This window comes from Mucor velutinosus, assembly GCF_035048745.1.
Source record: "Mucor velutinosus strain NIH1002 chromosome Unknown tig00001542, whole genome shotgun sequence".
Classification (NCBI taxonomy): domain Eukaryota; kingdom Fungi; phylum Mucoromycota; class Mucoromycetes; order Mucorales; family Mucoraceae; genus Mucor; species Mucor velutinosus.
Window position 1 is genome coordinate 290,800 of NW_027041924.1, and position 12,242 is coordinate 303,041.

Consider the following 12,242-nt stretch of genomic DNA (forward strand, 5'->3'; position numbering starts at 1 on the left):
AGATGGAATGAGGGTGATATATATATATATTGTACAATGGTGAAAAAGGTGTTGGCTGGAGTGATTTATCCCTCACGCCATTGATGCTGACAATCCTCGTTGCAGCATTTATAGAAAATAGATGAAGGCTCATCAGCTGAACGGATTTGAATCAGCATGAAATAGGCACGCCCATGCTCACATTTAGGACAAGTAACTTCTGTAGAATCGACGTTCTTCCAGGCATCAGCACCACCTAAAACATCGTCCACTTCCTTTCTCTTGAGTTCCTTACGAGAGGTATGCTAAGATGAATGTTAATATCTGACTATTTCTATAGTAATGTGCAGCTACTTACTCTGCTTTGAATGCTGTAAACATAGGGGCATGATTGGCAAAAGAATGCTTGTCCACCATCGTTTTCGATCAGTAGCAAGTTGGCGCAATGAGGGCAGAACAACATGTTGGATACTGAAGAAGAGAAAAAAAAAACGGAATCTGCATTTCTGGTACCTGGTATTAGACTGTATTTCTTGAGATGCGATACGCGCAAGCCACTCGCCATGTTCAGTAACATTTGATCTCTTTTTTGCATGAAATAGAGAAAGAGCATGAATTCAAATCAACAAAAACCAACTGTATTTCTAAGAAAAAAACTTCTGGAAAATCCAGTACTATAATTTTATCTAAATAACATGTAGGAGAGAGAGAGAGGATACTATGAGTGAACAAAAATCGAGAGCGAATCTTAGGAGTGAGTGAGAGAGAAGAGCAAAAAGGGGATAATAGTAGCATTTATAAGGGGATTTATTTCTTGGCCTCGACCTTAACAACCTTGGAACCGTTCTTTTCACGCATGATCAAAACCAAGTTGGATTGAGCATCAACAGTGATTTGAACCTCAATCTTGCTGGCCTTGGGCTTGGAAGCGTTTTCAAGAGGAAGACATGCTTCGACTAATTGAGCAGCAGGCTTGTTGAAGACATTGGTGAGGATCTCGGGCTCTTCCTCATAGGGCTCTTCATCATCTTCGAGTTGGACAGGCTCAGCCTTGACCTCAACCTTCTCAACAATATGATCACCTTCAAACAAAGCAACATAGGCGTGAGTTTGGTTGGCCTCAGAGTTGGAGAACTCAAAGACACGACGAGTAGGGAGGGCAGTACCACGGGGAATCACAGTGACAAACTCACCCTTGGCATTGATGATACCAATAGCCTTGGTGGTGTTGGGAGCCAAAGTGACAACGGGATGGATAGCAGCTTCAATGTCTTCCTTCTCGAAACCAGAGACCAAAGAACCTTGAATAGCACAACCACGAGCAACAACTTCATCAGCTTCGAGTTCATTCAAGATCTTGGTGTGTTCACCGCCAAAGACTTCACGGATCTTCAAGGCAAACTTGGGGATACGAGCAGAACCACCAGCAAGGAGAACTTCGTCAATCTCGGAAGCATCCAAGTTGGTCTTTTCCAAAACCTCGCCAATGACAGTTTGGAGTTGAGAGAAAACGTTCTTGGACAACATCTCGAAACGCATACGGTTGACATTGCTGTGGAAATCAACACCATCAGCCAAAGACTCGACAAAACAAGGGGCAGAGTTACCGCTGGACAACATCTTCTTAGTGACCTCAACGGCGTTACGGAGCTTGGCCAAAGCCTTCTTGTTGGAAGAGATATCAATCTTGGACTTCTTTTGGAATTCGGCAACAAAGTGCTTGATCAAGTTGTCATCGAAAGAGGCACCGCCAATCTTGGTATCGTGGGCAGTAGCCAACACAGTGTACATACCGGAACGAACAGCCAAAACAGTGACATCGAAAGAGTGTCCACCCAAATCACAGACAACGATGGTCTTGTCTTGAGGATCCTTGTTGGAGGCATCTTGACCAACACCATAGGCGAGGGCAGCGGCAGCAGACTCGTGAACGAGTTGGACAACCTTGATACCAGCAGCCTCAGCAGCAGCAACCAATTCCTCGCGTTGCTTCTCGGTAAAGTAAGAGGGAACAGCCATGACAGCGCCGTTGATGGCAGTACCCAAGAAAGCTTCAGCAGACTCGCGAATGTGACGCAAGTACTTGGCAGAAACTTCTTGAGCAGTGAAAACAGACTTACCAGCGGGCAACTCAATCTCGTAAGCAGGGACACCGTTCTTGTCGACGACGGGAGCAGCGGAACCAGTCAAGTTGACAGCATCAGCAAAGCTAATAAGAATGACACACATGAGTATACAGAGTTGCATGAAATAGACAAGATCAGGATATTACCTCTTTCCGAGATTGGCACGGAAGTTGGCGATGGTGTGGTTGGGATGGCGAGCAATATCAGACTTGGCTTGAGAACCGATAACCTAATCAGTTACTAATGTCAATACATATGTCTACAAACATGCCATTTCAAATCACGGAAATACGCACCTCTTCATCACCGTGGAAAGCGAGAGCAGAGGCAATTTGTCTATCACCTTCTTCGTTAGCGAGACAATCAGCGCGACCTTCCTATAATAACCATGTCAATATACTACCATACAATATGCTGTACCGAGGAGCTCTCCAGTGTGTCTGCTCAATGCCCTCCCACATGCAAAGCTCGCCCAATGTCCTTATGAACGTACCTTGTTGAGGTAAGCAATAGAAGTGTAGGCAGTACCAAAGTTGATACCGATGATAGTGTTGGATTCGCTCATATTGTTATAAGGATACAAGATAAAAGGGGAGGATTTGAAAAAAGCTAACGAAAAAAACTTTTGATCAAATGTCGACTACATTCAATTGGTTAGTCAATGGATTTAGAAAGTATTTTCAGTCACTCAACTACTTTCAAGGTGACATCCAATGGTGTAAAATAGCATGAATTTGAGATGGACTTTAGTCAGGAGCATAGCATAGGGCCTCTTTGGTTAGAGATGCCCTACAATAGACAGCAATATTGCAGGCATCTTCTATGAGTCTGTATTGACAGGTTGGCATCTCGTACATGTGGAAGCCCTGAAATCATATCTTGTCAAATCTGAAAAGTATGTAGATGTGTTTGCGATGAGTTGTATTGAAAGTAGCAGTTCAGATTCCCACATCGAACAGCAGTGATGAAAGCATCCAACCCTCGAATATATCGCCTGCTCTGTCATCAACGATCCTTACTTGTACATCTAGTCAACTCAAGCTTCAACCAACTCTTACACCAGTTGAAACCCAGTAGAAAGTGATACAAAATGATGAGATTCTGGATAATGCACACATGCTCTCCTTTAGTTTCCCAACAATGAACTATCAAGCACCACCCATTCCGTCCAGGCCTACTACGAACAACATTCAAATTAGTAATGTAAGAGAAGGTGAAACTGTTCATCAGGTAGGCTACACACCATGACTACATGACAACATGGCTCACACCCGCATACACTGCTCGCAACAGCGATTTCTCCTCGTCAATGGTCGTGCTGGACCTCGCAACGGCTCCTTTGATAAGCCAATTTACGTTGTATGCAACGACTTTCCTCAGACAGAATGGCCCTGCGTTAATTCGTACTTCAAAGCGATGGTACACCTTGTTCCTGGACCGAATACGATTACGTTCGTCTTTCCTCAAGACAATGAATCACTTCATTTCCACGTCAACTACCTGCCCCTATTGCAGAATCCACCATTATCACTGGTTATCTTTATTGGCTCTGATTCCGATGCGACATTTGATGTGCCTCCAGAGAAAAAGGACCAGAATACGTTGGATATCGCCGTCGAGAAGCTTCGAACAGCAGGATACATGTGGCAAGCCTTTTGCGCCGAGCAATTGCATCGTAACGGCATGGGCAGACGGACATTTCGCCTCGAAGAAGCCTGGTTGCCCGATACAGTCAGTTGTCAAGATAAAGGTGTGATGAGAAACACTGCCAAAGTGCATGTCATTCGCTCGAAATACACTGTTGCTCAGATTCGTGATGTCCGTCGTGCCCAACAAAGCGATGACGAAGATGAAAATGTCGAAAGCTTATTCGGATTATTTTTAGATGATTTGCGTGAAAACCCTGCATTTGACATGCCTTGTCAGGTGGCAGGACTTATTTTGGACGCACACTGGGATGTGAATAAGCAGTTGACTGTAGGACATGCTGCGCTAGGTGGTGGAGCTGGACATACAAAATTGGGCATCTTTGGCTCTCATCTGTTGCATGCATGGCCAACTTGTATTGAAGACATTGTCCCTGCCTTCATGAACAACACAAAGACGGATACTCGCTATGTGGCAAATGATGCGAATGAAAGTGATAACTGGTGGAGAGCCTGTAACATTGGCATGGGTGCCATGGTAAGTGTATAAATGAGCCGGTGACAGAGATTGCTTAACGAATATAACCTATTTCTTGTAGATGCATGAAGTTGGACATTCATACACGTTGAGCCACACACCAACAGGTAACCTCCACTAAGAAAAAACTGCGCAACCAAACACTCATGTAGTAAGCATTCTTTTGGCAGGCGTGATGAGTCGAGGCTACAATAATTGGAACCGTACATTTGTCGCCAAAGAACCTGGATATGGACCTATTCCTCCTGAAGAAGAAGCTGGATCGCATTGGCATAGACTTGATATCATGCGTCTACGTTTCCATCCAGCATTTAGACTTCCTCAAGATGGCGTCATTGGCACCAAAAATCCCTCTCAACCTAGCTTCGTTGCACTTGAAGGCGGTCAATTCCAAGTGATTGCGCCTGCCGGCCTCTCGTTACTCGAGATCAATGTTGGTGGTCATTATCGTACACATTTTGAGTTCTTGCAAGATCAGCCTCGCATGGTGACACTCCATCAAAAGGACATTTGTGACAGATGTAAATGCAATCCCGATGAAAAGATTTCACTGCATGCTATTTGTGTCAACCAAGAAGACAAGGGCATTGACAGCTTGAATTCCTTTTTGAACTCGCATGGCGGCGTCCGTTTACCCGGCCTGGATGGACTCGTACTCAAGAGTGACATCTTTGGTAACGGATCCGACCAAGGTATGATCAAGTCTACAGCTGTCTTTTACCAGAACAGCCGACCCAAGCAACTGACATGCATCTTGGTAAACCATGGTGCCTTTTTGGACGGCTTCACGTTGGTGTATGAGGACGGAAGTCGAGATCAAATTGGAAAGACCGGCGGTGGTCGTAGTCAGTTTGATGTGAGTAGAGGGGAACGCATCCAAGGCTTGATTGTTCGCAGTGGCGCGTGGATTGACGGCGTGCAATTCAAACTATCTAGTGGCAGATTGAGTCCTTGGTTTGGAGGCAATGGAGGCGGTTTAAATGAAATTAATGCACCACAAGGATACGAAATGGTTGGCATATTTGGCTCAGCTAAAAGTTGGATGGAGCAGATTGGCATATTTTATCGTCGTGGTTAAGTTTCAGATTTTGGAAGGTGGAGAATAACCGGAAACTCCACCCCGTCTCTGTTTCCAAAGAAAGAATGAAAAAAAATTGGCTATAAAATAAAGCACTAAATTTCCAACTATCCAGCTGTTTTTCTCTTCAACAATACAAACTATAAAATGAAACTTATCTATGGATACGAAATGAGTAAGTCTTATAGCGGATTGCTCTTGATCCTACTACTCTCTCATCTAACGTACTGTATTGTATAGATGCTTCTGCTGGCCAAATTGGTCATGTTATCTGCCCACCACTGTTATCAACCAAAATCACTTTATCAAGCGCAGGAAACACAAATCGTTGGGCATTCTATGGCACTCGCAAGCAAATCTTGGATTGGATGAGAGAGCATGGTGATATCATATTGGAGAATTCAATCTTTGCTGGAGGAAAAACATGCGATAGTAATGTTCACACTGAAATTGTTATCGATGTGCAATATGTCTACGATCAAGAGCAAACTTACGTCGATTACATCAAGTCTTATTTCGTTGACATCTACGATTCTGAAAGGGTTAAAGTTGAAATTAGACCTCGTGTCGATTCCAAGGACAGTGTAATTCCTGCCTTGAGTCGAACCGTCGTTGCAAGCGGTACTAAACTAGGAGATTTGGTTGATGATTTACAAACAGAGTGGTTCAAACCAGGACAATCCTATGTTCAACAAACCGTTCATTTGTTCAATGATACACCTACGCCTAATCACATTCTCAGTGCTAAACCTCCTACATCTATTCATGTGTCAACAGATGCTGCTCAGCAATCTCCCGTTGCTGTCGAGGGAGATTTGTGTACAACTACCACCGCGAATGTCACTACTACTACTACTGCTCATTAACTTTCTCTATATCATACCTCTAGTCTCCCTTTTTTGCTGTAAAATACATTTTAAAACTCTATTAATAAACATTTCTCTGCACAGTCGAAGCCATTACACTGCATTTTAGAACAATGAGTCTTCTGAGCTTGCTCTTTTAGCGAATCGCAAATTATGCTCATTTACACTTTATGCTTAGAACAGTTTGCATGCCGGATGAACATTTCTTGCTCCGTGAGCTTGCCAAACAGTGGATACGTATGTAGCCTGATAGATAGTGCAGCCAATATTTTTGTACAACTGCTGAGCATTAGTCATTTGCATAACATTACTCAACTGATTTGATATGCAAGTATTACATTTAATTTTGGCAGGCAGTTGGTATTATTGGATAAATAAGAAGTTGGCACCTGCTACTGCAGATATTTTTGCAGGCAGATGAAGGCCAGTCTCAAAAGCATTTGTACTAACTAACATACATCATCTGTACTTGGGGACCTGGCATCTTCGCGATGCTCTATATCTGTATCAATGGAAACGATGCATACGTGAGCAGGTAGCACGCTTGCATTACCTCTCACTTCTCAAAATTATGCAAAACACAGCAAAACCTCGGATGTATTCGAGTCGTGTTTTCTCGTGTTAGAAGTACATTCAGACGGCCGGAACAGTGCCAAACAATCACTTTTGCCTAGCAGTTTCTTGTTGATACCTTTGCTCAACTTTTTGGGGACCAAAAAAAACATGGGTAAAATGAGAACAGCTGGAGCAATTTGTGGAACACACAGATCATGCGTGGAAGCATTTGGATGATCCCAAGCAAGAGGCTATGGCTGAAGTACCTTTGCTTGAGACGAGTAAAGGTTTCAAAATGAAGATGATGAAAATGATGAAAATCAAAAGCGCCGTCAAGAAGGAGAAAACCAAAGCAATAGACCCTGAAAAGCTATTCCACGATGCTTACCATGCAGGCACATTTCAGACATCTCCAGCTTATGCTTTTGGTACTGATAGCAAACATCTCAAAAAAAAAATGCTGAGAAATACGACACCAAACATGTCAGCTTTCATGATAAACGTGAGTTTTATTTTGCAGTGATAGGCATAGCAATTGTGATACTTAACCACAAACTTTTTAGGTGATATCAAAGAGTTTATTGACCTAAAAAATTTGGATTACATTATGGATAAGAAGTTTAAGAGAGTCAAGAAGTCGGATTTCGTTTGAATACCAGCTTCAACTATACTACATTCAACAATGCAACCAACCTCCACATGTGCTAGTTCTGTCAAAAATAACCACATTAGCATGTTGGCATTTCTATAATTAGTGGAATTTACCCGATAAAACCTGTCATGTAGCAACCGATCATTTGAACAAATGGGAGGGGTAAAGTATAGCAGGTTCGCTATTCCACGTACATTTTCTAATGAACATTTAATCCTATGATAGGCCCAGCAATAGTAAGCTGTTCTTGATATCGTCATTTTTAACATTATCATTAATCAGGATTCTGTCAAAGTGGCCTACGGAAAAGCGGCATCCAGCTCGAACAGCGACATTGTTTCATACACGCAAGGTAGCTAAAATTTACATGTTGGTGAAGATCCATATTTAACCTAACTCTAATCAAATAAACTCTATTTTTCGCCTCAAGTAAGCTAATCAAATCAACATGTTAGTTTTGTATGTATCTAATCAAACATTTGTAATCGCAGAGGGGTCTCTGCCTCTCACTGATGAAAAGAGATTGGGCTTAATCCCATCAGATCAACGAATGCAGCAGCTTGGACTTCAGGTATCTGTGAACCCTTCTGAAGAGGAATCGTTCGATTGGTATAAAGTCAGTTTCGCTTGGGCTGTTACGTATAAGGACAAGGCATATGTTGCAAAGGTTATATCCAAATCATCAGGCGGCATTGGACCCAGCTGTGGAGGAGCAGGCATCGGCAATTGTGCGTCAGGTGGAATTCAGGGTGCTGATAGTGGCCTTGCCATTGCTAGTATGATTATATAGTCATTTATGACACAACCATGTTCCTGGATAAATATTTACAGTGCTTAGCAGTAAGTGACACCAATGAATAGACTTAGTCTGAAAGCATTGTATGTCTCGTAGTACAAAATTTAGTGATAAAATGTTCTGATTTCAATAAATACATGCTTAATTCGATATGAATCTCTCTTTTTATAATTCACCCCCTTTTTTTTTCATTAGTATGCCATTCTGCAATACCAACCCACCTGAAGAAACCAAGAAAGACGAGTATCCCACTCTGGACACAGTTGTTAATGTCTCCAATTGCTTTTATTATTTGTCACTGCTGGAGCGCTTTGTTCAAACAACCAGAAACATGCCTGAAGATATCTTGAAAAAGTATCTAGTGCGTGCTGAATATCGATACTTTAAATGGGCCTATACTCAAAAAATCTCGAGCACGTCAAGGTATGCGATTCCACCTTTAGGTAAGCTATCTATAATTGAATTGAACTGAATTGAATATAACATACTAACGCTACATCCAGATATCGCATTCTTTTGGCAAGCTCATATGCTTAGTCCTTTGCGATTTTACGAGGATCAGCACCGTTGCCCTCAATTCACAGCATTGAAGAATATGAAAATCCCACTAAAGGAAATTGTAAGTGTATCACAATCCTGTTTAGTCAAAATGTCTCTAAAAGGGTATAATTCATTCATTTGGTATAGCATGAGACATCTCGAAAGGTTCCAAACAATGTTTTAATTCTCTGGAAGGAGGCTATGGGCGACGAGCCATACCATCTCTTGAAGAATCATGTGTCTGGCCCCAAGAGTTATACAAGCTACGCAGAAATCAATTGCATTGTTTGCTTTATCAAGATGGAAGTTGACTGGTACGTGTCAGTGTGTCGCTGCGGTATCTAATGCTAAGTATACGGCATTTCTTTCAGGGATAATTACACTGAGTGGCGAACGGATCCAACCATTGCTTTGCAGTGCCACAAGTGCAATGCCATGTTTACTACCAAACATGTAGGAAAAGCCAACATGATTGCTGATTATGCCAAAAAGAATGCAGTAGCGCAAGTATCTTTTTATGATCCCCAGTATAGATAGCTAACTTTTTTATAGTGGCCTCATGCTTGCACCTGATGAATCTATCAAGTTGAGTTACAAGGACGTTGGGTCCTTGGGCTCTGTCAAGGATCTCAAATCATTGCCCTTCAACAGAGGTACCCAACCTCTTAACAATCTTATACTCAAGAACCAAGCAACCAAATTGAAGAACTCGCCAGATAATTCAGCAAGAAGAGAAAGTATGTATCAGAATGATGCAAAGGCTACTAATTGCTCTAATATGGATTACTAGGAATCATTGAAGCTATTGAAAGCACGTATTTGTGCAATCCTTATAGAGGAAGCTCTATTGATTTGATACAAGCAGTGGCAAGACAGTACAATTTTGCATTCAAGGCTACTCAAACCATCAATTGGGATGCTCCTCAGGGAATCATTAAAGGCATTCGGCAATACACTAACTTCCTTCAGTTGCTAAAGACGAACCCCACGCTGACTGCAATACCAACATTTGAGATAGGTAAGTATGGGCATTCTTGCAATTTGCCATGTCGCTAATATATTAGCAGATCTTGCATGGCATACACACATGCTATTTCCAAGCAGCTATCGCAAATTTACAGTCAAGTTTGTGGGCAAATTTCTCAACCATGATGATACAATTTCTGAAAGCAAATTAGATCAATACATCAAAGACACCGATAGTGCCTGGAGGTTCAGACTCAAAAACAAAGAGCAAGGCACCAAGTCAACAGCCAAAGACGCATCTGAACCAGTCCCTATGCCCAAGAGAACAAATAGCATCACAGTTAAACTCAAGACCTTGTTCAAGAAGAATGAATCTACAAATGAACAGTCTTTGCTATCTGATGAAAAGGCATTCAAGGGTCGCTATATTGCTGGGACATACCAGTCATCTCCAGCTTACAAACCTATCAATGATGACGCTCAAAGCATCACAGAAGACATTGATGTATATGATGTGGAAAATACCAGTTTTCATGATAAACGTATGATGCGATAGTATTTATGGCTGCTTTGAGACTAATTGACAATTGATTTCAACAGGTGACATCAAAGAGTTTATCAACTTTAAGAATTCAGATGCTGTTATGGAAGACAAGTTTCGAAATGTCCAAAGATCCTTCTTTGGTTTTATAGGGTAGTGTATCTTGATGCCTCTTGAAGTGCAATGTGATATACTAATTCGTGCACGTCTATCAATAGAACAAGCACATGTGGAAGTGAGTGTCCATCATTGAAACTATGTGTCGATTTGATGGCTAACAAACTCATTCTCTAGCTTCTGACTATCTTAACAAATGGGAAAGGTAAATTTGGCATAAATAGACATGATAATGTCATTTAACAATTCTAATATTATACTTTGATGCAGCCCTGATATGTGTAAGTGTATCATCATTTAGAAGAGCCACTGCATAGCTATACTAAACACTGTTTCTATGACACAGCTGAAAAGGAGAGAGAAGCATTGCGCTCAAACTACAAAGCGGATGGGTACTCTCAAGGTAATACATGTAATAATAGTATCGCAAAGCACACTCTCTAATTCTTCTGCTTTGTAGTATTTGTATCAAGTAAGCCAATGCATCACAAATTTGTACTTCGCAACACTAACATTGTACAGATGGCGTCGTTCCTACCATCTCACAAAAGAAAATGGCAAAGCTTTCATTTGAGCAACGAGTGCAACTATCAAAATATCAGACAATGTCAGCCGAAGAAAAGTCCAAGAGACGGGATAATCCAACCACAACAGATTCATTTGATTGGAATAAAGTGAGTATTATTTGGGCTGCTACCTATTCAGGTTCAGGATACATGATAGGCAGCATGACTTCTTGTGGTGGCGGTGTTGGCTCAAGCTGTGGAGCATTTTCAAGTTGTGGAGGTGGTGCATTTTCTAGTTGCGGAGGTGGCGCATCATCTAGCTGTGGTGGCGGATCATCCAGTTGTGGAGGTGGTGGATCCTCAAGCTGTGGAGGATCGTAGTGTTTTCAACAGTTGGTTTTGTTAAGCCAAATCTTATCTATGCATAGTAGATATCTCTTCACCAATTTGTCAATAAATAAAGCGTTCCACTACATATTGCCATCATACATTTATGTATTATTTTGGGCTAGTCCATTCAACATCTCACATACAGAGGTTATGTTTCGGTATGAACCTACCAACAACAAAGAGGTCAAAAAGAATAATACGACACCAAAGACAAGAATATGGCAATGAGCATCATTGTCACATAATAAGAAATTTATGGTCCCTAGACACTTTTACAACCCTACTAATATGAAAACTGAGTTGCCAGAGATTTGTCGGGCATGGTTCATCTATGACTAGAGATTTTATCACTAATATTTATACTGGAAAACTATGAAAAAAAAAGTAGGCAACCAAACCATATCCTTTCAAAAATTTAAAGAATGGAGTACCTCACAAGGTGAATAAACCCTTCAGCGAAGCCAGCATTGGGGAGGGGGTTTGGAGGAAATGCTAAGCCCATCCATCAAGAACATAACACATCCAATTTAATATTTGGTAACATTGACCTATGAAGCGATTTTGCCGTAGCAAAGGAAAGGTGAAAACCCACGGCAACTAAGCATATAAACCAGCATTTGGTAATATTAATCTTAATGAGGGTCTTACTGTAGCGAAGCGAAGGTGCAAAACCATAGTATTCAAGCAGTAGATTCGGGTTTTCACTTCCATTATTAATAAGCTTATCAGCAACATAACGCATCAAAATTTGCATGAATCAGCTTTACCAAAATTAATATATCTTCTATTTGAATTAGAAATTGCACAGGCTGCAGAACTACCCTTCCAGTAAATTACAGCTACCAAAGATGTGATTTATGCCGCGTAAATACACTCTATATAAAACAATACATAACCAAATTGGACAGCTTTCAAACCTTCATATGATAACATATAGACCTTTATG

General features: G+C 41.4%; 6 protein-coding genes across 6 annotated transcripts; 4 read left to right on the plus strand and 2 right to left on the minus strand.

Annotated features, from left to right (window-relative positions):
- Nucleotides 1–65: 65 nt before the first annotated feature.
- On the minus strand, nt 66–442 carry ATC70_004776 (uncharacterized protein; the record flags this gene model as incomplete). The annotated part of the gene is made up of 2 exons (XM_064824076.1): nt 66–284; nt 338–442. 2 exons carry the CDS (start codon nt 440–442, stop codon nt 66–68), a joined length of 324 nt encoding a protein of 107 aa, XP_064677012.1.
- Nucleotides 443–786: 344 nt separating this feature from the next.
- Nucleotides 787–2,670, minus strand: ATC70_004777 (uncharacterized protein; the record flags this gene model as incomplete). Its single annotated transcript, XM_064824077.1, has 4 exons — nt 787–2,188; nt 2,252–2,334; nt 2,402–2,482; nt 2,599–2,670. The coding sequence occupies 4 exons, from the start codon at nt 2,668–2,670 to the stop codon at nt 787–789; spliced, it is 1,638 nt and encodes a 545-aa protein (XP_064677013.1).
- A 575-nt stretch (nt 2,671–3,245) lies between these two features.
- On the plus strand, nt 3,246–5,367 carry TIM22 (Mitochondrial import inner membrane translocase subunit tim22; the record flags this gene model as incomplete). Its single annotated transcript, XM_064824078.1, has 4 exons — nt 3,246–3,335; nt 3,399–4,289; nt 4,351–4,396; nt 4,460–5,367. The coding sequence occupies 4 exons, from the start codon at nt 3,246–3,248 to the stop codon at nt 5,365–5,367; spliced, it is 1,935 nt and encodes a 644-aa protein (XP_064677014.1).
- A 147-nt stretch (nt 5,368–5,514) lies between these two features.
- VPS28 (Vacuolar protein-sorting-associated protein 28) lies at nt 5,515–6,233 on the plus strand (the record flags this gene model as incomplete). The annotated part of the gene is made up of 2 exons (XM_064824079.1): nt 5,515–5,542; nt 5,608–6,233. 2 exons carry the CDS (start codon nt 5,515–5,517, stop codon nt 6,231–6,233), a joined length of 654 nt encoding a protein of 217 aa, XP_064677015.1.
- A 1,655-nt stretch (nt 6,234–7,888) lies between these two features.
- On the plus strand, nt 7,889–8,230 carry ATC70_004780 (uncharacterized protein; the record flags this gene model as incomplete). Its single annotated transcript, XM_064824080.1, has 1 exon — nt 7,889–8,230. The coding sequence occupies one exon, from the start codon at nt 7,889–7,891 to the stop codon at nt 8,228–8,230; it is 342 nt and encodes a 113-aa protein (XP_064677016.1).
- Nucleotides 8,231–8,432: 202 nt separating this feature from the next.
- On the plus strand, nt 8,433–11,287 carry ATC70_004781 (uncharacterized protein; the record flags this gene model as incomplete). The annotated part of the gene is made up of 13 exons (XM_064824081.1): nt 8,433–8,679; nt 8,740–8,855; nt 8,924–9,090; nt 9,329–9,513; nt 9,567–9,794; nt 9,844–10,284; nt 10,343–10,436; nt 10,502–10,518; nt 10,578–10,605; nt 10,671–10,681; nt 10,747–10,803; nt 10,861–10,872; nt 10,923–11,287. The coding sequence occupies 13 exons, from the start codon at nt 8,433–8,435 to the stop codon at nt 11,285–11,287; spliced, it is 1,968 nt and encodes a 655-aa protein (XP_064677017.1).
- Nucleotides 11,288–12,242: the final 955 nt, after the last annotated feature.